We start from the raw sequence: 27,301 nt of genomic DNA, 5'->3' as shown, positions 1-27,301 counted from the left end.
TGCTCAGTGATATGGTTATTCTGAATATTTTTCTCACAGTCAAGGATAGTTGTTGCAGACAAATAGACGCTCTCTGTGCCATGCTGGCTCCTTACATTTTGTTGACTAAAACACTATTTCTTTGTGATGCCAAACATTATTCTCTTTTTATCACACTCTCTTAAATAGTGAACATTTCTGGGGCGTCTGGGTGGCTCAGTCAGTTAAGCATCCGACTTTAGCCCAGGTCATGATCTCGTGCTTCATGAGTTCAAGCCCCATGTCAGGCTCTGTGCTGACAGCTCAGAGCTTGGAGCCTGCTTGGGATTCTGTGTCTCCCTCTCTCTCTCTCTGCCTCTCCCCTGCTAGCACTCTGTCTGTCTCTCAAAAACAAATAAAACATTAGTTAAAAAAAAATTTTTTTAAATAGTAAACATTTCTTTTGAGAGAGGCGTCACATAAAGGAGAAGACTGTTGGCCTGGTCGACACTGTTCACGTTAAGAGACCCATCGAAGAGAACAGAGTCTCTTCTCAACATCGAGTCAACACCTTTCCAGGTGTTACCTAATTACATGTGAAATTTGTGGTTGTGGTTTCCGAACTATGGCTTTCTTTGGTCCATCTCTGTTTCCCGATGTGTGACTTGAAGCATCAGCTAACTTTCAGAGCATCTTCAGTCCTCACTCATTTAAGATCCTTTATTATAAAATAATAGCCTGAAGGTGCCATGCATACTCCATCCCAGGAAAGAAACGGTCGTACGTACAAACAGGAAAACATGCCTCAGACAATGAAAACACACAGCACATGCTTAGTTATTAATGCTCTGAGAAGATGTTTTGGGGTTACAATCACCCAGATTCTTTCATTAGGTAGTTCTACACAGACGATGGACTAGTGGAAGTTTGTTCACTTGAAAGTGAGCTCCAAAGAAAAAGAGTAGAAAAACCTATCACTAATATCCTTGAAAACTCAGAATGAATAATAAAGGAAACTGATTATAAAAATATTTGATATTCTCACCATGGGGAGAAGGGATTTACCTTAGGGATTTGCCTTTTGTTTACTCCCAGCCTAAAAGTCATTGAACAGAATACCTACAGGGCGCTCCCAGACCCTGCAATTCTGTCATTTCCCAGTAGAGGGCGCTGCTGCACTAAAACCTGCACCGGTTGCAACGTTGCCCTGGTGAGCCTGTCTAGTGCTCTTTGTCTAGTACTTTCGAGACGTTTTTTTTTTTAAAACAAGCCCTGTATATGCATATTTTTTCTCTAAACTCTAAGAAAGTGAGAGTTGAGGAAAAACAGACTTCTTGAAAGATCGTCCTTTCACCCATTGTCTTCAGAGTTCATATAATGCGACATTCTTGGAGGTTGATATCAAAGTCCCAAGGTACGAAATGCATCTCGCAAGTCATCGACCTCATACAGGGGCTGTAGAGAAAGAGAAAAACTGAATGGATGGATTCGTCACATTTTGAAAGAAAGTAAGTTGTGGGGGGAACAGGAAGAGGAGACAAGAAGAGAAGATGAAGGAATTCTACCAGGAGGCGAAGACAGCTCTGAGGAGACTCTAACCAAGAGACTGGTGAGGGACCAAAGAGAAGGGAAAGGTGAACTGTGAAACAGAAGAGCAAACTCAAATGTAGGAGAACTGACAACAACAGCAACAAAAAGACAGAACATAAGGCTTTCATCAGAGGAAAAATCAGGAGTGATACTTACACACACATGTACATACACATGTCAAAAATAGAAGAAAGGAATATATAAGTAGCCCGAGGAAAAATGACTTTGGAGAGAGAAAGCAAAGTAAAGAAGCCCCTTACCAAAAGAATGCGTCGAAGCTGTCTGGATAGGCGGACTGAATTTTCGTGCAACCCCTCCCAGGCTTTGAAAGTTTTTTCACGGTTTTCCACAAAAGTATTCCAGCAATAGAAATAATCTTTAAAAAAGGAGGGAGATGGGGTAGAAGATAGCTCAGATCCCAAATCAAGAGTAAAGAAGGAAAACCTTGCTCCCTCCATCCTCTCTCCCCTTAATTCTCATCTTTCCCAAAGCCGAGTGTTTAAGCTCAATTCTTTTCCTCCAGTTCTAGTTGGTAAGTTTTGGCTGGATCCCTACCCCGATATTTCTCATTCTGAATTGCAATCCTGAGCCCGAGCTGCCGCCACACGGAGCCTGCGCAGTAGACGCCCCCTGCGCACCTTTGAAGGTCATGATGGCGATTTGGACCCCGGCGCGGTGCAGCCGCCGCAGCCCCTCGGGCTCAGCCTTGCGGTCCTCGCAGAAGTAGAGGCGCGCGGTGAAGATCCGCAGGCTGAGGTTGGGGTACCCTCTCAGAAAGTCGGCCACGTGCCGGGCACAGTCGTAGCAGGGGCTCCAGGAGGTGAACCAGGTGACGCGGTAGCACCGGCCAGGGTCCAGGTCCCAGTCGGAGATGTAGCGGAGGAAGAGCAGCTCCACGTGGCAGCCGTTCTGCGGAGAGAGCAGAGGACCTGGGTGACCTGTCCTGCGGCGCCGGTAGCGCTGCGGTCATTCATGAGTCTGCCTCCCACAGCAGTCTTTTATGGGGGTGTCCGCAGTTTTAGGCTTCAGTTACAAAACGTTTCGGTAACGGCCCAAAGGAGCTGAGTGGCAAGTGGTAAGGCCCAGACCCTTTTGCAGCCTTGACCCTGCGGAGTGGAGAAAGGCTATGGATTTTCTGTGGAAATGAGCCTGATTGAAGTAGCATCACACTTCACACTGTCACTAGAGTTTAAGCTGTGCTTGTGAAGTTACTTTTTGTGCCTTTGAGGAGAAAGAAAATCGCTTGGAAGTGTCTGTTGCTTAACATTGTGGAAATACATCAGACCACTAGGGGGAGATAGGGAACATGGTTGGGAGGACTGACTGGTGCGGGGGGGGGGGGGCAGATTAGGGTAAATCCCACAGTGGCGTGTAGTAAGAGAGGTTATAGGCACTGCTATGGATTAAGAGCAATTAAATGTATTTCCTCATTGTACTATCCCTGCGATTTTAATAATAATCTCCCGATAGTGAGATATAGCAAGTCCGCTTAGTGTTGCGGAAAAGTCGTTAGTCCCAGAATTCTGATCATCTAGTTCCACTTCCTGGCATCACCGCCCAGATGACTGAGACAATTTACCCATCTCCTGGATCTTCTAATTCCTCATCAGTAAAATAGGCTGGTGTGAGGATTAAATGAGAAAGAAAGAAAGGATTCGTGACCACAAAGTACTTGGAATGTGTCACATCAACAAACAAAGAGATTAAGATGTAAAACAATTGTAGTGAGATAATTTACACAATACAAATGGAGGCAAAGGAAACTGAATAGTAAAATAAACACTTCACAATGAGTCAGACAGTGTCCTTCCACCCATGGATTCTTCCCTGGGATTCCACCAAAACCAGATGTCACTGCCTGTTAGGAGACAGGAAATGATCATTGGCAGACGCTTATGTAAACCCATCTGGAAATGGTGAAGAAGTCTCTTGGAAGTGTGCCTCTAATCTTCTAGATGTCGAGAGATTGATTGAATTAATCAACCAGTTGAAGCTTCCCTGGGTGCTCTGGGTCTCATTGTACTGAATGTACTCATTAGCTTATGATCCGTGTGAGCAGGAGGGAGTGGAGATTGTGTGGCAAGCAGAATTGAGTCATCATTAATTTTTCCTAAATTTTTCTTTCTTAGTTTTCAAAAATTCTAAGGAATTTGATTTTCACATTTAATAGTTAGCTTGAATGAGCTGGTAATACTTTCCCAAGTCAAAGGCTCTTACATTTGATTTCTTCCTTAATCTCAAAGGCAATTCATTTGCTGGGGAAAAGGGAGGAAAGCTTGGGGGCAGTTAACTCTTGGCATTGATGTAACGTGTGACAGTAATGTGCCCGGCATAACTGGGGAGGACAGTAAGTAACATGCTTTGGGGCTAACTGTTACAGTTTCATGGACTTTTTTTAAAAAAAGTTTATCTATTTTGAGAGAGAGTGTGCACTAGCAGAAGTGGGGGAGGAGCAGAGAAAATTTTATTTTTTCTTTAAAAGAAAAAAGAGAAGTCTGAAGACATAAATGTGAGACAGGCTGAAAAGTAGTACTATCAGCAGATGGTTCCAGAAGTGCACAAAGTCTAGCTTTTAATTGCCTTCAAAGCAAATAATTGATACCTTGTTTCGAAGGTGACCAAAGTCCAATGAGAAGGAGGTGGCACTATCTCGCCGCTTCACCACGTAGCACAAGTAGGTCTCATGGCGACCCTTCGCCCAGCGGACATTCTTGAAATGGTAGAGGAATTTCCTCTGCTTCATCAGGAGGCTGGGGGTGAGAGGGAGGAACATACAGGAGCACAGCTCATTCTCTGGTCACTCCTGGCTTTCCTTCAGCTTTTTAAAAAGTCTGTAATGACTTGGGCCACATCAGAGAAGATGTTCTTGCTTGCTTTGCTGGATGCCTGAGACCTACTGAACTTGGGATCCATTATAAATCCTTCTTCATGCTTATATTTAAGACCAATTGAGAGGTAGCCAGAGCCCCAAAACCATATGAACTCACAGGACAGGCTCCTCCCACAACTGTCTTTTAGACCCTGGCAACTCGGAATTACAAATTTCTTGCTGGAGTTTCATAGGCATTTTTTCAGAGTTTCCCTCCAAACTTTACTTAAATGTCCAGTATGTACTTCAAACTCACCATGGTCAAAACAGGATTCCCAAACTGCCCGCTGTCCTGATTACCCTGTCTCTCCTTACTTTTTTCCATCTCACGTAACCAGGCTTAAACCTTGGGATCATGGATTCTTTTTCTTTACTCCCATATTTAACTAAATATATATTGATTCGGCCTTCCAAATATTTCTCCTTTGTTTTAATATTTTTAGTTTTCAAGCCTCCAAGTATTTTGTGAGTTTGTATCTGCGCTGTTGCCCGTGTTCTCAGCTTCAGGCCAAACCCTTGCCTTCTGTTGTCCTGTCATCCTGGCCTCAAAGCTGGTCTCCCTGCCCTCAGACCCTCCAAAGGAACATTCTCCATGCTGTGACAGAGTGATCTCACAAAACCCAGGCTTGACCATGTCTTTCCTGTGCTGAAACGATCCCAGTGAATCTTTTACCCCATAACTCTTTATTATTTTTATGTTTTGTTTTTGAGAGAGAGAGAGAGAGAAAGAGAGAGAGAGAGAACGTGTGCAGGGAAATGGCAGGCCAGGGGAGTTGGGGGGTGGGGGGGGTGAGGGGTGCGCAGAGGATCCAAAGCATTCTCCTCTGCGTTGACAGCAGGGAGTCCAATGTGGGTTTCGAACTCATGAACCTCAAGATCAGGCCCTGAGCCAAAGTCAGAATCTCAGCTGACTGAGCCACCCAGAAGCCCCTGCCCAAACTCTTTAATGTGGTATTTAGGCCAGTTTTTACATTTGGTTCTCAGTCTCCATCTTTAGCCTCCTTTCCTACTACTTTTTCCCTTCCCTTCTCTACCTTCAAGTGCCTATGGTATTAGCGTGTTCCTCAGGCTTTTTCTTTCCAGTCACCTTGCTGACTTGCATTCCTCCCAGTGAATGCTTTGCTACTTTTTTCCCCTGGACAAAACCACCTATGTGGCCTTCAAAGGCTAACCATGGTTCAACTCTTTTTCTCATTACCATCATCCCCAAATTTCCAGGCAAAAATCAAATACTAACAGCAACAGTGGTGGCGCCTGGGTGGCTCAGGGGTTAAGCATCTGACTCTTGATTTTGGCTCAGGTCATGATCTCAGGGTTCCTGGATTTGAGCCCTGCATCGGGCTCTGCAGAGCCTCCTTGGAATTCTTTCCCTCCCCCTCCCCCCACACCACCCTCACTCCTGTGCATGGGCGCACTCTCTTCCAAAGTAAATAAACATTAAAAAGAAAAATCTTCCTGTAGTTTCCCGTGGTTCGCCAGTTTATACCTAACAAAGCCCTCATCCTCTGTTACCGGTTGGTCACTGACCTGTCTCCCCAGTTAGACATTGTGTTTTGAGGCAGCAAAGTGTCACTTTATGAGAAAAAAAATTCTTTTTAACCTAAGAGTAATACTTGACTGTTAACTTGCATAGTACAGAAAGTTAAGTGTTAACATTTAAAAATATTAAAGAATTAAAATTTTAAAATTAAAAAAAATAATATTGAGTTAGTATCTAATGATAATTAGACACAGTATCTATGATAATTATTGTTCAAATTTTTGTTTTTCTAGTATTTTATAGTCATATTTACATGGCTTTGATTATACTTATTTCATACACAATTTTGCATTCTGCTCCTTTTAAACTTGGCAGTGTAATCTAAACATTACGGTCTGTTGCCCACATGCAGGGGCTGGTTGCTTTTGTTTTTTTATTCCTAGCGCAGTGTTTTACTGGTCATAAGCACTAAATTGAATTGAATTTGTGGAAATACTCTCTGCTACCCAAGTTTCTTTGCAGTTGTGGATAAATACAAGCTATATAGTATTGCTGATACCAAAGCACTAATGGTTTCTATGGTTTTCGTTCTTAGTCTTTTCCAGAAATGTATTTATCAGGTTGTGCCGATAATGCTGCCACCTAGTGGTTACTTGCAGAAGTGCAGTAAACTTGAAGGAGCACTTGCGTGGCTCGGTTGATTGAGCGTCTGACTCTTGATTTTGGCTCCTGTCATGATCCCAGAGTCGTGGGATGGAGCCCTGAGCCAGGCTCTGTGCAGGGTGTGAATCCTGCTTGGGATTGTCTCTCTATACTTCTGCCCTTCTCCCCTGTCCTCTCTCTCTTTCTCAAATAAGAAAACAAAAAAACAAAAAACTGCAAAGAGAGAGGCAAGGATTTGAATACGGTTGGCTGGCAAGAGAATTGAAACTTATTTCACCTTTTTTTTTTTTTTTTTACCATTGAGGTATAATTTACATACTTCACCAATTTAAAATGTACAGTTTTATGCATACTGGCAGATGTAAACACCCAAAGCTGAGACCACAGTCAGGATACAGAACATTTCCAGGGTACCCCTCCCCAGATTTCCACATTTACCTTGTTCTTCCCAGCTTTCCTAGGCAACTGCTAATCTATCTTTAACCATACATCACTGCTGCTTCCTAGAATTCTACAGAAGTCCTACATTATCTCTTGTGCCTGACTTGTTTCGCTTCCTTCGTGTCTGACTTGTTACACTTTGAAATTCATTTGTAGTGCTGCATGTACCACTACTTTGGTCCTTTGTTTTGCAAAGTAATATTTCATTGCATGGCTATAGCACATTTATTCATTTACCTTTAGATGGACATTTGGATTGTTTCCACTTTGAGGCTGTTGTGAACAAAGCTTTTACAAACATGTCCCAGTCTTTGTGATGACATATGTTGGGAATTAATTTTAATGCGATACACGTGATAGACCCTGAATTTAAAAGTTAAATATCCAAGTGTTAACCTTATTACTTTGGTGAGCGAGAATGAGCTTTTTATAGCACTCTCAATTTAAATGTTTCGCTTCACACACATCAAGTGTATTGAAATACACTTTAAATCTTGAGGTAGAGAACTAGGTTTAACAGCAGTACATGCAAAAAAATTTTAATGGCTTAATCATATTATTTTAGAATTAAAAATTGGCAGGCATCTGAAGCAAATGCTAACAAATATCTAATAATTATTGGCTTTATTTTAAAATAATTTATTATAGTAATCATCATAGCACTTACCATCATTACTATTACTATTGTTAGATAATTAGCATGTAATAATCCTTAGCGAATATAAACTGAGTACATGATGAGTGCTTAATCAATACTGAAGTAAAAGAGAAAAAAAAATCTGTCTTTGGGGCTCAGGTTCTTTTTTTTTTCTTTACGTTTATTTATTTTTGAAAGAGACAGAGCGTGAGCAGGGGAGGGTCTGAGAGAGAGGGAGACACAGAATCCAAAGCAGGCTCCAGGATCCAAGCTGTCAGCACAGAGCCTGACACGGGGCTCGAACTCACAAACCAGAAGATCATAACCTGAGCCGCAGTTGGACGCCTAACCGACCAAGCCACCTAGGCGCCCCTCCCACTTTTTTTTTTAAGAGAGAGAGATAGAATGTGTAGGTGCATATGAGCGTAAGCCGAGGAGGGGCAGAGGCACAGAGAATCTTAAACAGGCTCTACATAAAGCTAAGCTGGATGTGGGTCTCGATCCCTCAATCGTGAGATCATGACTTAAGCCGACATCAAGAGTTGGTTGGTTGCTCAACCAACTGAGCCACCCAGGTGCCCCACGGGCTCAGTTTTAAACAGATTAAGCATCATCTCTTACTGAAGACATTTCTTTAAACACTTCATCTGCCCTCCTGGGCTCTATGGCCGAGAAAGGGGCAGAGAGGGGTAGTCCATCATTACACAGTGGGAGGTATGGTGGGGATCTGCTACCAGAAGGAAGAAAAGGTGTTCTGGAAAGGACATGATAGAGGTAATGGAATTCAGATGGACTTTCGGCATCTGCCTCACATGAAAATACAGCAGTCCATTACTGTTTTCTGTGGGAAGTGACCAGTCACCGTGAAGCGCACTGCTTGATTGCCACCCGTCAATTAGCTTTCTTGATCCATCATTTTCCTTCAACGGTACCTAGGAGCCCGTTTCCAGTACCCTGTTCTCTCGGTTTCCCTTTTGGGTAGAAAGGACTTTGTAGAGGCAGTCCTTCAAGGTCGAAGGCTGACAGCTGTGCCCCCTGAGGCAGAACACCGCTGCATCCCCAGCAATGCAAACCAGAGACAAGAGGGTTAAAAATAATCCTGACGAAGTCCTGTGCCATCACTAATGTCCTCTGCAGATACCATTTTCCTTAATGATAATTCTATATTTCCCTTTTTCTCCTCTTGAATTTCATCTTTTCTCTTTTTTTGTCTTTGAGCTGCAACTGTTAATGTAATCATTGATTTGCATTTCATTATGTTCAAATATTTTCATTGGACCCTTTACCTTTCATTGGACCCTTTGCAAACTGAGCAGATATTTTACATTTTTGCCCTCAAGACAATTTTCTGAAGAACATTTTGTTTTCCATTAGAGATCTTAATTCTGGGTGCACCTGGCTCATGAAACATGAGACTCTTGATCTTTAGATTGTGAGTTCGAGACCTACATTGGGCATAGAGATTACTTAAAAATCTGTAAAAGTATTTTTTAATTTTAAAAATCTTAATTTCAAAGTTAAACTTTTTGTAAAAGAGTTAAATTGAGATAAAGTATCTGGATTAAATGTGATTCTCATACATTTATAGTAAGTAAAAATAAAATAAGTTATGTGATAATGACTTATCATAAACTGCATGTGAAAACATTCCGAAAATCTGACAAAATACATTTAAGAAGTTAGTTAAGCGAAACTGAAAGACTATATATATAGGGGTGCCTGGGTGACTCAGTTGGTTAAGCGTCCTGCTCTTGATTTTGGCTCAAGTCGTGATTTCACAGTTTGTGAGATTGAGCCCCACACTGGGCTCTGTGCTGACAGCGTGGAGCCTGCTTGGAATTCTCTCTCTCCTTCTCTCTCTGCCCCTCCCCTGCCCTCTCTCTTTCTCTCTCACAATAAATAAAATAAACTGACAAAATAAAGACCAGATAGGTAGTACAAATGCCACTAACTGCCTAACAATTAACATTAAATAACTTGCTTGACTGTATTTCTATCATCATAGTGACTTTCATGCAATTGCTTTTGAATTTTGGCATTAAAATAATCTCCTTACTATGTAACTAAAATTTTCAGTAACATCTCCCCAGTAAAGTTTACAAGTCCTTTTATAGTTGAATACTGACAAAATTATTATTACAATTTCCTTTACTGTTGTTAATACAGTATAGTATTGCTATGCCCTGCCCATGAATTGAATCTGTAAACAAGTGCTAACTGCACAGCACATCTCAGGGCAAGTCCATGCGTGGCACACAGAAGTTCCTCTGAATATGGAAAAGAGAGACAGAGAGAACAGAGAGAAAAAGGCAGAGAGCATGTAAGATCTGACAGATGTGACAGATCCAGAGAAAGAAGGGTGCAGATTGACCAAGCAGTGAGTCAGATGGTGAGAGGAGAGGAGCGAGTTACCATCTGAAAACGCAGATTTGCTCAGAGAGAAAAGCCAGGGCAACCCCGCTGTGAGGAGAAGGCTTTACCTGTCCATTGTGGATTCCAGGGTGTCTTTCTTAGTCGGAGGTCAAGGAAGGCTTGCCTCAAGTCCTGCTGCCTCAGACTCTGTCTGGCAGTGCATTGGCCCCACACATTCAAATTTGAGCTCACCCTCTTAGGCCCGCCCCCCCAAGGCATCATCACCATCAGGTACCCCAACAGCCCTCCTCCTGTGTCGGTCCAAAAAAGATAGGCGGGGCTGTCATTGGCAGAGTCACGAGGGTAAGTGATTGAGGGGCACTCTGCTTGACATGTTGGCTCCTGTAGGGCTGCAGCTGTAAAAATCCGGTCTATGTTCCACAGGTAACAAACATCAGGAAACAGCAGCCCTAGACACTTAGGAAATTGTAAGCCTGGTGACCAATAACATCTTCTTTAATTTTAATTTTTTTAATGTTTTTTATTTATTTTTGAGAGACATAGAGAGACAGTGTGAGCAGGGGAGGGTCAGAGAGCGAGGAATACACAGAATCTGAAGACAGGCTCCAGGCTCTGAGCTGTCAGCACAGAGCCCAACATGGGGCTCGAACCCATGAACCATGAGATCATGACCTGAGCTGAAGCCAGACGCTTAACCGACTGAGCCACCCAGGCGCCCCTCTTCTTTGATTTTAAAAGCATAATAATAGTAATGTTCACTGAAATAGCATCTTGTACTCAGTGAGCTGAAAGCATCTATTCCCTTGTTAAAGTGCACACTATCTGGATCTCAGTGGAGACCTCACACCTCCTGCTTTGTGGTCAAGCAAGGAAATGTGGCCAGTCATGTAGGACTTAGGAAGAGAAATGTTGGCACCCTAAACTGCCGATTCCCCCGCCCTTTCTGACTGCATTACAAGACTAGATGACTGCACAAGAGGAAGTTTTGCAGAAGCTGCCTTTTCCACAAGCCAGGTATCTTGAAGTCGGAGGCAGCAGCATACCAAACCATTAAAACATGTTTATTTCATTGGACAGAATCAGTATCCAAGTGACTCCAGTGAACTTGGAAAACAGTGTGGCCTTTTTAAGCAAAAGGCTTTAAATTCCTGCCCTCATGCAATTTGGTCTATTAAAGATATTTGCTTCTCCCTCCTACCTCAGTCTAAATCCTTTCTATTTCTTTACTCAATAGAAACTTAATGCCTAACAGCACGAGAGAAACTGTTGGGCGCTGGGGGTACAATGGGGAGTAAAGTGGCTAAGGTCTGCTCCCTTCCTGCTTCAAGCCTTTAACTACTATCTATGCTTTGATTCCCAAATCTATCACTCCAGCTTGGACAGCTTCCTTGAACTCAAAACAGATGCAAACAGTGGTCCTTCGCATCCCCATTTAAATATCCGAGAGGTGGGGCTCCTGAGTAGCTCAGTCCGTTAGGTTAGGTGTCCGGTAGGCTCAGGTCATGATCTCATGGTTCTTGAGTTCTCATGAGTTGGAGCTCAGTGTCAGGCTCTGTGCTGACAGCTCAGAGCCTGGAGCCTGCTTCGGATCCTGTGTCTCACCCTCTCTCTGCCCCTCTCCCTCTCTGTCTCTCACTCTCTCTCTCAAAAATCAACATTAAAAATTAAAAAATATATGTCCGGGAGGCATCTCCAACATGCCTCAGGCTGAGCCCTGTTCTCTCCCTCAACACACCTGCTCCTTTGGCCATCTTTCCCGCCTCCAACACAGTGTCGTCCCTCCCATGGCCCAGGCCAGCCTGGCGGCCTTCCTTCCTTGTTCTCTTCCTTTTAAAGTCCATTGCATTAGCAAGTCCTATGAGCTCTACTTGCAGAATAAACCCAGGACTGACCTTTTCACCACCTCCAGGCCAAGCAACTTGGATTATTGTCCCCCAAGGTTTTCCTTCTTCCCTGTCCTTCTATTACAGTCTATTCTCAAAACAGCAATCAAAGCAGTCCTTTTGAAACTCTTTATTTTTATTATTTTCTTAATGCTAACTTATTAAAATTTTAATGTTTATTCATTTTTGAGAGAGAGAGACAGAGCGTGAGCAGAGGAGGGGCAGAAAGAGAGACAAAGAATCCAAAGCAGGCTCTAGGCTCTGAGCTGTCAACACAGAGCCTGATACAGGGCTCGAACTCACAGACTGTGAGATTATGACCTGAGCCGAAGTTGGACGTTCAACCAACAGAGCCACCTGGGCACCCCATTTTGAAATAGATATAGTATATATATATATATATCATAGTACTCGTCTGTCAAAATTCTCCACGGTCCCTTATTCTCTCAGTAATAACCAACATTCTTTCATCTGCCTTGTACCATCTGCCTCTGCTTTACCTCTCAGTTATCACCTTTAGGGGCACCTGGCTGGCTCGGCTGGTAGAGCATGCAACTCTTGATCTAGGGGTTGTAAGTTTGAGCCCCACTTTGGGTGCAGAGATTACGTTGAAAAAATGAAATCTTAAAATAATCACTTCAACTCTCTCCCCTGCTTATTCACAGAACAGACACATTCGCCCCTACATTTGCTCTTACTGGCTCTCCTGCCGGGAGTGCTCTTTCCCTGTACATCATTACGGGATTTTTAATTAAATAATTATTTATTTATTTATTATTTCTATTTATTTAAATAAATAGATTAATTATTTAATTAAAAATCCCATAATGTTTTTTATGTTTTTTTAATGATGTTTTTATTTTAATTCCAGTACAGTTAACATACAATGTTATATTAACTTCAGGTGTGATGTCATTACAGTTTGATTTCCTTATTTATGTCTTTACTCAAATACCTTCTTATACTTGAAGCTTTTCCTAGGGACCGTAACAAAACTTTCAACTCTATCCCACTATCCTGACATTTCCTTTCCCTTTTCTCTGATTTCTATTTTTCTTTAGCACTTGTCACTTAAAATATATTGTGATCTGTGCTCCTCATTGAATCTTAGGTCTATGAGCATAGAGATTTTTGTCTTTCTCTTTCCCCCACGATGATATCCCTCGTACCTAGTACAATGTTGGTATATAGTAGACACTGAATGAATGTTGACTGCATGAATCAATAAGGATTTCACTTACATTCGAGTGGGAAAGACACATTAATCAAGTAACTGAACCTGTAAATATGTCATTGAAAATGACATTTGCTATGAAAGACAAGTACACGTCAAACAACCGGAGACTGATCTGTCTGAGATCAGTGGAGGATTCCTGGGTGGGAAATGGTAAGAGCCAACGTCTTAGCTCCCTTCTCAGTTTGAGACTTTTTGATGGTTGTGTTATGGGAGAAAGGAAGTATTCGCTATGTCATCTTAACATTCCACACCATGACTCAGAAACTTTCTTTTTAAGTTTATTTTTGAGAGAGAGGAGAGAGAGAGAGAGTGCACAAGCTGAGGAGGGACACAGAGAGAGGGAGACATTAGAATCCAAAGCAGGCTCCAGGCTTCCAGGTGTCAGCACGGATCCCGACTTGGGGCTCAAACTCACAAGCTGTGAGATCGTGACCTGAGCCGAAGTTGAATGCTTAACCAACTGAGCCTCCCAAGCACCCCTGGAAACTTTCTAGTCACATCCTGTGTCAAACCATAGAATTTTAGACTTTTCTATTTGTTCTATCCCTCCCCCCTTCACTCTATTAAATCTGGAACATTAAGGGAAATTTCTGAAGTGGGTTAGTTCAAATAACAGCTCATAGTTTTGAGTGCTTTTTATGGTTAGACATTACACTAAGCCCTTTAAAGACAAAGTACACATATTTAGGAAAACTGTGATGGGGAGAAAGTTTCTGGTAGGCTCCTGAATTGTGCTCATGGTCCCTGATTTTATGGATTGCAAATTCAATTTTGCTTCACCATGGGTACCCAGCCAAGGATGGCCTGATGCTAGTTCACCATCAAGGACTCCCTAAGGTGCTTACTCTAAAGTGAGCAGGCTATACTGAGCTTTACAATGCTCTCTCTCACTGAAATATCAAAGTACAGCAGATCTCACTGACGTGTAGGAGAAATCTAAGATGACGATACATGTGAGAGAAGTCATATAAATTAATAGGTTAATTATGGCTTTTTATAGTTTAAGAAAGAATTTCAAAAGAATGAGATCCTTCACAGTGGTCTGCTTATGATCACACCCCATTCCCAATTTTATTCTCCTGCCTTCCAGTCCACTCCTGCCCAAAAACTTGGTTTTCTTACATCAACAGGGGAACTCTGCCTTGTATTTTCCGGGATTTTTCTCACATATGGATCCATATTTCCCTGTAGACATGTATTTCTCCAAATCTTTATTTCTGATAAAGATTCTCAGGGCACCAGAAAGATAGTAGATGGTAGCCAGTCACCTTTAGCACTGAAATGAAGGAACAGGTGGCTGGTGAAAGGGGAAAGGAGACTCTAAATTCCTCTGCACAGATCACAGTGGGGGCATGGCCATGCGTGATCAGAACGCTTTAAATTGTCTCCTCATATATGAGTTGCGTCTTTGCCATATTTTCAGCCATTTGTCCAGAGAATAACGTGCACACATAATTCTCCAAAAAGATAAATATTAATTCTTAAAAAATTTTTTGAATATTTATTTCCTTTGGAGAGAGAGAGACAGAGTACAAGCAGGGAAAGAGAGTGAGACACAGAATTCGAAGCAGACTCCAGGATCTGAATTGTCAACACAGAGTCCGATGCAGGGCTCAAACTCATGAACCAGAGATCATGACCTGAGCCAAAGTCAGATGCTTAACCAACTGAGTCACTCAGGTACCCCAATAAATATTTTTAAAGATGGTAGTATCTCTAAATCCAAAAAAATAAAAGTGTTCGAGCTGCCCGAATGATATTACAGTATTCACTCTATTAGTTGCCTTTGTATATACTCTCTTTAAATTATGCCACTTTGAGAGCACCTGGGTGGCTCAGTCAGTTAAGTGTATGACTTTGGCTCAGGTCATGACCTCCTTCTTCATGAGTTCAAGCCTCGTTTTTGGCTCTGTGCTGACAGCTCAGAGCCTGGAGCCTGCTTCAGATTCTGGTCTCCCTCTCGCTCTGCACCTCCTCTGCGCTCTCTCTCTCTGACTCTCAAAAATAATTAAAAAGTTAAAAACATTATTTCCCCTTTGTCCAGCCGGAAATGAGAAAACTCTCCCATTGCTGATCCTCATGCCTCTTTGATTTTGGTTTGGTCTGTTTTTATTTTGTGTAATTCTAATCATTTCTTTTCTTTCTTTTCTAAAATTTTTTTATAGTTTATTTATTTTTGAGACAGAGAGAGACAGAGCACGAATGGGGGAGGGGCAGAGAGAGGGAGACACAGAATCTTGAACAGGCTCCAGGCTCTGAGCTGTCAGCACAGAACCCAACACGGGGCTCAAACCCACGAACCACGAGATCATGACCTGAGCCGAAGTCGGCCGCTTAACTGACTGAGCCACTCAGGTGCACCAATTCTAGTCATTTCTAATTGTACAACTCAGTGGCATTAATTACATTCACAATGTTGGGCACCCATCACCACTATCTTTCCAAAATGTTTCCATCACCCCAAAAAGAAACTTCATAACCATTAAGCAATAACTCATCATTCTCTCCTCCTTCTAGACCCTGGTAACTTCTAAGCTACTTTCTCTATGACTTTGTTGATTCTAGATATTTCCATACAATGTTTTTTCCTTTTGTGTTTGGTTTATTTCACTTTGTATAGCGTTTTCAAGATTCATCCATGTTATAGTATGTATCAGAATTTCATTCCTTTTTATGGTTTATGTATTTATAGTGTTCCATTGTACGTATCTAGCACATTTTACTTATCCATTCATGGGTTGACAGACACTTGAGTTGTTTGTACACTTTGGTGACTGGGTTGCAGTGAAGATTTGTGTGCAAGTGTGAGTCTTTGTTTTCAAAACTAGAAGTGGAGTCACCTTCTAAATGTCATTTCCTCTGAATGACACACACATACACATGTGCACACACACTTAACAATTATGGGTAAAATTATGGAATTATAGCTTTAAAAGACCAATAGCTCATCACATAAGTTTTTTTAAGCATTTATTTCTTTCAGTAATCTTTACACCCAATGTGGAACTCAAACTCACAACCTCCAGATCAAGAGGGGAACCCTCCACTGCCTGAGCTAGTCAGGCACCCCAAGGGCCATCCTTTCTGCTCAGCCTCTGGACAGGGAGAGATTTCATTCTTGTTTTCATTTTGCATTGTCTAACAAGCCCAGCCAATAGCTGGGAAGTAGAAAAGCTAGACCTGAGACTGAACCCAAGTCAGCCATACTTCCATACTGTCCCTGCAATACCATCTTGCTGGTAAAACCAGTCCCACAGACCTTGCTCAGGTTGGCTATACCAGTTTGGAAATCTTCACATCAGAGCCACAGGGAAGGATTTCCCCCCTGTATTACTCTATCAGTTGGAATTGAGTTTGGTTACATATGTCAGGCTAATTCAATGAATGACTTATGTAAGATGTAATTTCTTTCCCAGACAAAATATATAAATGTCCAGCAAGCAATTCAATCTAAATAGATTTGAAACATGCACTTTGGAGCCCTTTATTTTGTCAAGAGACTATCTATGGGACATTCTTAGCTAGAATGTTTCTCATCTCTCAGTTCAAATTTGGACCATGAGTCTCAGCAGTTAATGGAAAATTAAGTGCTGCATATTGGGAATTATACAAGACTACAGGGTTTGGGAGAGTCAATTATTCCAAATTGGTGTCTGAAGCAGAATTATTTGTGGATATTTGCTTTACATATGATATAGACTTCATGTTGGCAAAATCTAACACAGGGTACTCAGTGTACATTCTTGTATATTTTAAAATCTTACTTTTCAGTGTCTAGACTATATACAGAAGGTTTTCTCCAACATATGTAAATAGTTTAAATCTTTATGACGTGACAGTGAAGGTGCTGGAAAAAAATTCTGTTGAGGTCATTTTGATGTTCTACTCCTTTGAGAACAATTTAAAAAGTGCTTTTATATGTAATTTATGAACACGATCTTTGAAAACTGAAATTCAATTAGTTAATATTTATTATAGGCTTATTATGAGAAAGCATCAAGCTGAACTTTGAAGGGGAACAATGATGCACATTACAGTTCTTCAAGGAATTCATAATTTTGTTTTAAGCTTCAAAAATAGGTAATAGTTAAATGACAATATAAAAGAGTTAAATGTCAATGAAAGTCAAATCTAAAGCTCACAGCATCATAATATCTAACCTTAGCGTATATCTAACACTGTGTTTCTCAATGACATGTGCATATTTGGAGATATGCCTAATTATGAATTCATGACACTATCTCAGAAGTAGGTCAAACACAGGATAAAATTGTCATGCTGCCCTAGAACATACACATTTGCCAAAGACACGAGAACAGAGCAGTTTTATTTATTTATTTATTTATTTTTAAAGTTTATTTTGAGAGAGAGAGTACACAAGAAGATGAGGGCCAGAGAGAGAGGGAGAGAGAGAGAGAGAGAGAGAGAGAGAGATATTCCCGAGCAGGCTCCACACTGTCAGCACAGAGCATGCCTCGGAGCTTAATCCTCTGGATGGTGAGATCAGGACCTGCGCCAGGGTCAAGAGCCAGATAGTCAAGTGACTGAGCTGCCGGGGCACCCTAGCATTTTATCTTAAAACTTATTTAGAGTAGAATATAATATGCACATTCATTTTCCTTACATTTATGGCTTTTCCTTATTGTCCTCTCCTACTCGTATGTAAAAAGCAAAACTCATCAAAACATGGAAGATTTCAAAACTTACTGTGCTCTCATGTATGTAGAGTAAGCCCATGTCTGACAGGCATACAGGTGTGGTTGCTCATAGAGCGTCATGGAAAAGTTAAGAAAGAAACATAGATTCTTGGGAGATTTCAACTAACATGGGTTGTTTGGGTTTATTCCCAGATGCTCAGCATTTATTTTACTCTCTTACAGAATATTTGCATGGGGGACAAATTTGAGAAACAATGGTTCTGTGATTCTCTATAGAAAGCATGAATCCTAAAGCATCCCAAATGCTTGTATAATTCCAGTAACAGGACATGCAACACCGACTTAATGCCATAAGCTCAGAGAGCTACTAGGTGTGAATATGAAAGCACGGTGCTTGGAATATATGGAATGTGCCTGATAAAAACTTTTCATCTTCTCTCCAGGAAACAGAAAGCACATGAGCAAAGAATTGTGTGATGTGCCTAATAGGTTTCAGCAATGATGAGTAGCTTAGTTTAGTTTGGTTGGAGTGATGGCTCATAACAAAACAATGATGATGGATAAGACTGAGATGTTTTTCATATTTCATTTAAGCTTAATAAAGGAAAACTTTTGAACAAAGTTGAGAGTCTTACACAATGGCTGTAAATAAAAATCTATTGAAGGGGTGCATGGGTAGTTCATTTGGTTGAGTGTCCTACTCTTGATTCAGCTCAAGTCATGATTCCAGGGTTGAAGGATCGAGCCCCATGTTGGGCTCCACAATGAGCATGAAGCCTGCTTAAGATTCCTTTTCTTCTCCCTCTACCCCTCCCCCTTGTCTCTCTAAAATTAAACACACACACACACACACACACACACACATTTAGGGGCAACTTGGGTGGGTGTTTCAGTCAGCTAAGTGTCTGACTTCATTTAGCTCAGGTCATGATCTCACAGTCTGTCAGTTCGAGCCCCACGTCCCACGTCAGACTCTGTGCTAACAGCTCAGAGCCTGGAAACTGCTTCAGATTCTCTCTTCTTCTGTCTGCCCCTCCCCTGCTTGTACTCTTTCTCTCTTTCCCTCTCAAAATAATAAACAGTAACAAAGTTTAACTGGTATTGAAGAAGTTTGTCCAGTATAAGAAAGTAACATTTTCCCCCTCAAAAGCTGTGTTCCCTGTTTATTTTTCTGTTAAAGGAAGGAAAATTACTCTCTTATTATTACAATAACAGTGTTCACTCCTGGGGATTCAGAATTAGTGTGATTAAAACAATTTTGGGGGATTTCATTATGTTATTTTAAAAACCTATTTTCCTTATTACCTACCTTCTCCCTTCACCAACTTCTCTTGAAAAACCACAGGACAACCTGGTCAGTTTATTTTTAACAAACACGGTATGACTTGGAAATTGTGCCGCTGGTGGCTGTGTGACATTTCGGACATCTGGACTTCACCACTGCTAATCTTCGGCATGGGAAGGTCAAGGTGAGGTTTCATTCTGGCCAGCATGTGAGGCCAAAAGGTCCCCTGGGAATCCTGCAGGGCAAACATTCCTGGGTCTGAGAGCCAAGATGCTCAGAGAATGACTCCCCAGGCTGCTATTTCTGGACACCAGGTAGATTGTAGATTGTTCAATATGATACTTTCTTGTTTTTGAAAAAGCCCCAAAAGGGATCCGTGTGGGTGAAAGTGTGGTTTTTGGAGTGCTTCTACTTCTGCATTTCCTGATTTTTGTTTTTCTCAGTTGGCTGCCAGACACCTCACTGAATTTCTCTGGGGTATGAAGTGGAGGGGAGGCCCTATAAACATATACAGGAATTACTCACTCGGCTCCTGCCCTGCAGCTGTCCAGGACTCACTGAGGTTGAGAGAACAGAAAAACAAGTATTCATCAAAAGCTTAAAGGCTGGGCAAAGGGCTGAAGAAACAGAGCTATTTTTGCTGGGAAAAATAGCTAAAGAAGCTTCATTGATCATGCACGTAATGAAAAATGTAGAGAGCAGTGGGTTTCCAAAAGTTAGGTTTTGAAATCAAGCACATTAAGCACATTAAGACCTGAATCATCACCATTTCCTAGCAGGGTGTCTGACTGCGTTTCCATTTCCCCACATGTAACGTGTGAACAAAAAAAATAGTAATCATGGCTAACCTTCATTGAGCATGTAGTTTATACTAGGTTCTGTGCTAAGCACATTGCGTGTATTATCTTATTTAAATCCAAAAAGTAGGGACTGTTTTCCCAATTTTCAGACATGCACACTGAAGCTCAGAGAGTTGAAATGACTAACTTGCAGGGTTGTTAAAGATAATGTAAGCAAGGGACTCTGCATGTTGCCCAATGCACAGAAGATACTCTATATAGAACTGGCTTTATACAGGCACCTGGGGGTCTCAGTCACTTGAGCATCCCACTTTGGCTCAGGTCACGATCTCACTGTCTGTGGGCTCGAGCCCCACATCGGGCTCTGTGCTGACAGCTTGGAGCCTGGGACCTGCTTAAGATTTTGTGTCTCCCTCTCTCTCTGCCCTTCCCCCACTCACTCTCTGTCTCTCTCTCTCTCAAAATAAAGACATAAATCAAAGAAATGGTTTTACAAAATGTTATCTTACAAAACATAAATTTAGATGGCAAGATACTTCAAAAATATCTACTGTGTTCATCAGCACTTTATGGGAGCACATGGTTTCCTGATTAGTAATTTATTGTGAGTGAGGACTGTGGAGGTTCTCACACCCAGTTTGAGTGAGTGTATAAAATTGCAAATTCCAAGTGTTTAATCCCTCAAGAGTTGATTCAATAAGTCTGGAATGCAGCCCACGTTCTCTGCCTTTCTGAGAAGCAGCCATTCATTCCAAAGCAGGTGGTCTATTTGGCACCTGGCTTTGAAAAACATTGACCTAGAAGAGCTCACATCTCTCCCAGCCCTAAAATTCTGTGTTTGTCTGACTTCCCTCTAACATTCTGTGTTTGTATGACCTCATCTAGCTTTGAAAAATTGTCGTGTGTTTGCCTCATTGCTTTTTACCCCATTGAAATGCCAGGGAACATTAGTGATGCTCCAGATAACAGATCTTTTCTCTGTTTGTGGGGAGGTACATGCCAAACACAAAATCCCATGTTATTTGTTTGTTCAGTGATGTAATATAAGGAATGATGAATGTAATCTTGACAAAATAGCTCTGAAAGGGATAAGAGACAGTTCCCAAAGCAAGTATAGCATTTTAGGGAAAATATATTATCTGTAGAATTGCCATTCTCCTCTCTATGTCTCTCTAGATGGTCCCTAAGAGTTGAAATCAAATTACCCTCTACTCTATGGGAGTCCTGGCACCATACAGGCAAATTCTTCCCCCTTTTTTTGTAGGATCTTTGCTGATCATTGTCTTTTCTTCTCAATAATTGTTCTGTCACTAGTAATTAAAATCACAGCCCTACAGCTGTAAATTCAGTAGGGTTGATGAGATTTGAGAAACTAGTTGGTATCAGCAGCTCCAAATTCTGGTAGCCTGGTTTCCTCCTCTTCTGTGATCCCCACATCTTTACTCTTCTTCTACTCACCCATATGTTGACTGAAAGTACCAACAAAGAAATCTTCCCTTTACCAGGGGGACTGGGAGAGCCAACAACATCAGCGGTATTAGAAAAAAACACCACCAACCCATTCAGTACACTCAACACTTTGGTTAATTTATTCAATATGGTCCTGCCTCCCACACATCCCAGGTACTTTAGACCTCCATGCAGAAGGTATGGCTACAGCATAAAGAGAAGAAAAGTTCTTGGGCACCTGGATGGCTCAGGCCATGACCTCACGGTTTATGGGTTTGGGCCCCATGTGGGCTCTGTGCTGTCAGCTCAGAGCCTGGAGCCTGCTCTTGATTCTGTCTCCCTCTAGTTCTGCCCCTCCCCTGCTTGTGGTCTGTCTCTCTCAAAAATAAATAAACATAAAAAAAAGTAAAGTCCAAGCTCTCCCTGTAGAGACTGTCTTGAATATGCTCTGTCATTAACTGTTTCTGCCCCATACAGATAATCTTTTTTTCTTTACTTTCTATAATTTATTTATTTTTTTATAATTTACATCCAAGTTAGTTAGCACATGGTGCAACAATGATTTCAGGAGTAGATTCCTTAAGCCTCTTACCCATTTAGCCCACCGCCCTCCCCCAACCCCTCCAGTAACCCTCTGTTTGTTTTCTATATTTGAGAGTCTTTTATGGTTTGTCCCTCTCCCTGTTTTTTATATTATTTTTGCTTCCCATCCCTTATATTCATCTGTTTTGTATCTTAAAGTCCTGAGTGAAATCATATGATATTTGTCTTTCTCTGACTAATTTCACTTAGCATAATACCCTCTAAGTCCATCTACATAGTTGCAAATGGCAAGATTTCATTCTTTTTGATTGCTGAGTAATACTCCATTTGTGTGTGTGTGTGTGTGTGTGTGTGCGCGCGCGCGCGCGCGCACGTGCGCTTGTGCACGTGAGTGTGTACACCACATCTTTATCCATTCATCCATCGATGGACATCTGGGCTCTTTCCATACTTGGCTATTGCTGATAATGCTGCTATAAACATTGGGGTGCCTGTGCCCCTTTGAAACGACATATCTATATCCCTTGGCTAAATACCTAGTAGTGCAATTGCTGGGTCGTTGTATAGTTCTAGTTTTAGTTTTCTGAGGAAGCGCCATACTGTTTTCCAGAGTGGCTGCACCAATTTGCATTTCCAAGATAATCTTTTTTTTTGGTAATTTCTTTTCTTTTGTCCTTCCTTCCTTCCTTCCTTCCTCCCTCCCTTCCTTCCTTCCTTTCTTTTCTTTCTCTCTTTTTCTCTCTCATTTCTTTCTTGCTGAGAGAAGGTGCAAGTAAACAAGGGACGGAGAGAGAAGGAGAGAGAATCTCATGAGAGGGAGAGCGAGAGAAGTGGGACTCACCCGAAGTGAGGCTCGAACTCATGAACCGTGAGATCATGACCTAAGCTGAAGTCAGATGCTTAACCACTAAGCAGATTGGTGGTTGGTCAGGGGCTGGAAGGAGGAGGAATAGAGAGTAATTGTGTAAAGGATATGGGGTTTTCTTTGCAGTGATGGACTTTTATTAGTAGATATATCTATTGTAATTTCTAAATGTCACCGAATTGTGCTTTTTATTATTTATTTATTAAAAAAAATTTTTTTAATGTTCATTTATTTTTGAGAGAAAGAGACACAGAGTGTGAGCAGGGGAGGGTCAGAGAGAGGAAGACACAGAATCAGAAGCAGGCTCCAGGCTCTGAGCTGTCAGCACAGAGCCTGATGTGGGGCTCGTACCCATGAACTGTGAGATCATGACCTGAGCTGAAGTCAGCTGCTTAACCAACTGAGCCACCCAGGTGCCCCTTTATTATTTATTAATAAGCCTATTTAGTTATTTAGAGAGAGAGACATGGGAGGGGCAGAGAGAGAAGGAGAAAGAAAGAATCCAAAGCAGGCTCTGCATATTCAGCACAGAGGCCAATGTGAGGCACAGACTCATGAACTGTGAGATCATAACCTGAGCTGAAACTTAAGAGTCGAGTGTAACCAACTGAGCCACCTAGGCACCCCTCTACTCTTAAAAAAAATTATTTAAGTAATCTCTACACCCAATGTGGGACTTGAACTCAAGACCCCAAGACCAAGGGTCACAGACTTCTCTGACTGAGCCAGCTAGGTGCCCCTGAATTGTTCTCTTTAAAATACAGTTTTGTGTGATGTGAATTTTACCTCGTTCGAAAAAAGATTGTGGATTAATTCAGAGACTTTAGAGACTGAGCTGAAAGGAAAGGATGAGAATGATGAAGGGCTATTCTCTCTTCATGTCTGCTGTTAGCCATTTTTACCTATAAGCAGCGGAGAAAGTCTATAAGTAAGGAAAGCAAAGGACAGAGGAAAAGAATAGTGATGGGAATAGGAGGGAAGAACTCGGGTATAAATGGCAAGTTCATTTGCCCAACACTTAGAGAGCCAGTGCTAATGGGAAAGTGAGGGCTGTGGGCATGGCTGCACAACATTAAGTGCCTCTTTGCTTCTGGACAGGAGGAAACATAATACATTTGCAGTATGAATTAAAGGGTTGTTTTATCTCTAATAAAAAATGAAATCTGAAAAGAGAACCAAAAAAAATGTATGGCATTGTAGGCAGCAAAAGGTGTTCTTCAAAGCAGAAAGAAACAAGTTGTGACCAAGCAGCAACTCTGATCTCACTGAGGGAAGAGGGCATGTTTTACTCAAGTTTGTGTCCCCAGCCCTGTGCCAGTGACAGTCAAAGGTTGGCAATGTTTCAGTTCTCCTAACCATCTGATTCACTTAATCTTACAGTGATCCCCCCCCCCTTTTTAAAAGTTAACAAACATTTGTTTATTTATGTTTTAGTGAGAGAGAGAGTTTGCGAGCGATGTGAGGGCTTGATCCCAAGAATTTGGGATCATGATATGAGCAGAAATCAAGAGTCTCAATGACTGAGCTACCTAAGTGCCCCAGGGCTCTCCTTTTACAGATGGGGAAATTGAAGCACAGAAAGGTTATGATCATAATGGCAGAGTCAGGATTTGCACCCACATGGTCTAGCTCCAGAGTTGGTGTTCTGAAACACTTGCTAAATTTCCTGATGGCATTAAAAAAAAATAAAAACACTGATGAAAAGACTGGTCAGCAAACATATGGATTCTCTTTTCTCCCTCTGAGAAATGGAAAAAATATGAACCTCTTTGGCATTTCCCATGTTTGATCTTCGGCCAGATTCAGAGCTCTCAAGAACTGGCTGTATGCAAAAAAATTCCTGTGTAACCTAGTTCCTGGGTAGTGAACGGCAGTGTGTGAAAGCAAGTGACACCTGCTTTCAGCTTCAACTTTGAATAAGGGGGCACACATTTATATCCCTCAGGTAAAATAAAATTCTACACCCAGAGATTGAACAAGAAAACAAATAAGCAGGATTGTACCATCTAGTTCTATTGTCTAAAATAAATACAACCTTCAGTCTCTTGAATGGTCTCCTAAATGACTGCCCTCTAGCAACAAGAGTTATACCTGTCTTTGGCAAGGGTGATTTCTGAAGGTAGCCTTTGAGAATATGATAATCATGTTTTTAAAAATTGTGTCTTTTCCACCAGGAACAGACTAATAGTAAATTTAGTTAACTTAGGAGTCTATTTTCTTTTTAAAATAGACTGTATTTTTTTAATTCTAGTTCTTTTTTAAAGTCTAGACTCCCTTATTCAAACCTTTGGCAGGTTGAATACTTTATTTCAAATCACCGTTGTCTCTGAATATTCCTTTTGCAATGGAACTAACAATAACCTACATTTTGGAATTCCTAAGTTCAGCAGTGGTTTCATGGCCGTAAATTTTAGGCAGTTGATAGACCTCTCTGCTTCTCAAAATTTTTGTTTTCCAGTCAGAAAAATAGGAGTGATGATCCCTTTAAATATCCAACTCTTAGGGCTGCTCTTAGAATGAAATATGATCTTTGAAAAAGAAGGAAGGATAAGAAAGAAGGACAACCTGATGAGAACATTTTAGAGTTACATTTAGTCTGGGACTGTTGCAGTTCAAGGTGGCATTCTGCGAATCGCCATCCGCCACCAGATCGGAAAACTTGAGCACAAGGAGCCCAAGAGCCCAGGCATCTGCCAAAGGCTGGGCGAGCTGAATAGGTTTCTGGCCAGATGAACCAATTACACCTTCAACCAGGTTGTAATGAACAGGTTTGAGTCACAGTCGCCTCAGTCTTCCCCAGACCATTGGAAATTGAAGCTTTCTGGCTGAAATGACAAAACAGCTGTGGTTGTAGGGTCAATAACAGATTGACGCGTGTGTCCCCAAGGTGCCCAAACTATAGTAGCGGGCACTGTGCATGCACAGCTTCCCCTGGAGCCGTATCCTCACGGCCGGGGAGAGATCCTCACCTTGGCCCTGGACTCCCCCAAGGGCTGTGGCATCAAAAAAGGGCCAAGAAGTGTACAGACATTTCGTCAAGGTCTTGCCAACCCAGCACAACCATACCAAACCCTAAGTGCATTCCAAGGGCGTATGGTGCCAGAGAGAGAGGGGCCTGAAAAGGGATACAAAAGCGAACTCCAGGTCCTGTGTCTTGTTAAAACGATTTTGGATGCTGCAAAAATTTAAAATTAAAACCTTAAACTATATAGAGAGACTGGTATTGGTGATATTGTGTGCTCTTGCAGGTTTACCCACCTGCCTGCTCAGTGGCTAGCTAGTATAGGTTATCTCATTTTGTTACAAGGGAAAGAATAGAAGAGTCAACCTACTCAAGAATAGTTAGGGAGAAAGCAATGCATTTAAGTGGAAAAAATATTAGTGTTTTATTAAATATATAATACAGGCGCTAAACCTTTTGAATATGTGATCTTGTTAATTCTCAGAACCACTCCTAAGGTAGAGGTACTCCCATAAATTTACATCCAGAAGCTATTCACTTACGAACATAGAAGTATTCACTTAGGACAGAGTTATGTTAAAATGAACGAGATTGGGGTGCTTGGGCGGTTTAGTTGGTTGAGCTTCTGATTCTTGGTTTCCACTCAGGTTGTGATCTCAGTGGTTGGTGAGATCTACCCCTGGTGGCACTAAGCATGAAGCCTGCTTGGGATTCTCTCTCCCCATCCCCCCACCTCTCTCTGCTATTCCCCTGTGTGTACATGCTCTCTCTCTCTCTCTCAAAATCAGTAAACCTTAAGACAATAAATAAAATGGGGGCACCTGGTGGCTCAGTCAGTTGAGTGTCCGGCTTCGGCTCAGGTCATGATCTCACGGTTCATGGGTTAAAGCCCCGCGTCAGGCTCTGTGCTGACAGCTCAGAGCCTGGAGTCTGTCTTCAGATTCTGTGTCTCCCTCTTTCTCTGACCCTCCCCTGCTAATGCTGTCTCTCTTTCTCTCAAAAATGAATAAAACACTTAAAAAACTATTTAAATAAAAAATAATAAAAAAGTAAATTAAAAAATAAATATAAATGAATAAGAATATAAATATACATTATACCTAGAACCATGTTGATTTGAGTGCAAGTGCCCCATGCATAGATGATATATATATATTTTTTTTAATGTTTAGTTTTGAGAGGGAGAAAGAGACAGTGTGAGTGGGGGAGGGGCAGAGGCAGGAGACAGAATTTAAGGCAGCCTCCATGCTCTGAGCCATCAGCATGGACCCTGATGTGGGGCTTGAACCCACAAACCTGAGCCAAAGCCAGATGCTCAACAGACTGGCGCTAGATGGTATGGCGCTAGTTGCTATGTGGCAAGAGAGAAATTATTCCTGCCTCCTGTCATTAGATATATATTGTGATTCTAATGAATTATACTTATAAATTCAATTTATAGTTTATTTTATGAAGTATTATACTTTATTACTCATTACACTGTGCCAGATCTTTCCATCCTGGTTTCTGTGAGAAAATGGCAACATAAGAACATAGTTTAACATTATCAAATTATAGGTAACCTTCCAGTAAACAACTTTTTCTGAATAAGCAGTGAAGGAGCTGTCA

At 41.6% G+C, this 27,301-nt stretch overlaps 1 protein-coding gene across 1 annotated transcript; it reads right to left on the bottom strand.

Moving 5' to 3' along the window:
• Positions 1-664: 664 nt before the first annotated feature.
• AICDA (activation induced cytidine deaminase) lies at positions 665-10,199 on the bottom strand. The gene is made up of 5 exons (XM_029954858.1): positions 10,119-10,199; positions 4,151-4,298; positions 2,187-2,457; positions 1,809-1,924; positions 665-1,413 (listed from the first exon to the last, which is right to left on the bottom strand). Exons 1-5 carry the CDS (start codon positions 10,124-10,126, stop codon positions 1,360-1,362), a joined length of 597 nt encoding a protein of 198 aa, XP_029810718.1. The 5' UTR covers positions 10,127-10,199; the 3' UTR covers positions 665-1,359.
• Positions 10,200-27,301: the final 17,102 nt, after the last annotated feature.

The sequence above is a fragment of the Suricata suricatta genome, chromosome 10 (assembly GCF_006229205.1).
Source record: "Suricata suricatta isolate VVHF042 chromosome 10, meerkat_22Aug2017_6uvM2_HiC, whole genome shotgun sequence".
NCBI classification, from domain to species: Eukaryota; Metazoa; Chordata; class Mammalia; order Carnivora; family Herpestidae; genus Suricata; species Suricata suricatta.
Note: the sequence above shows the minus strand (reverse complement) of the source record. Positions and strands in the feature narration are given on the sequence as shown.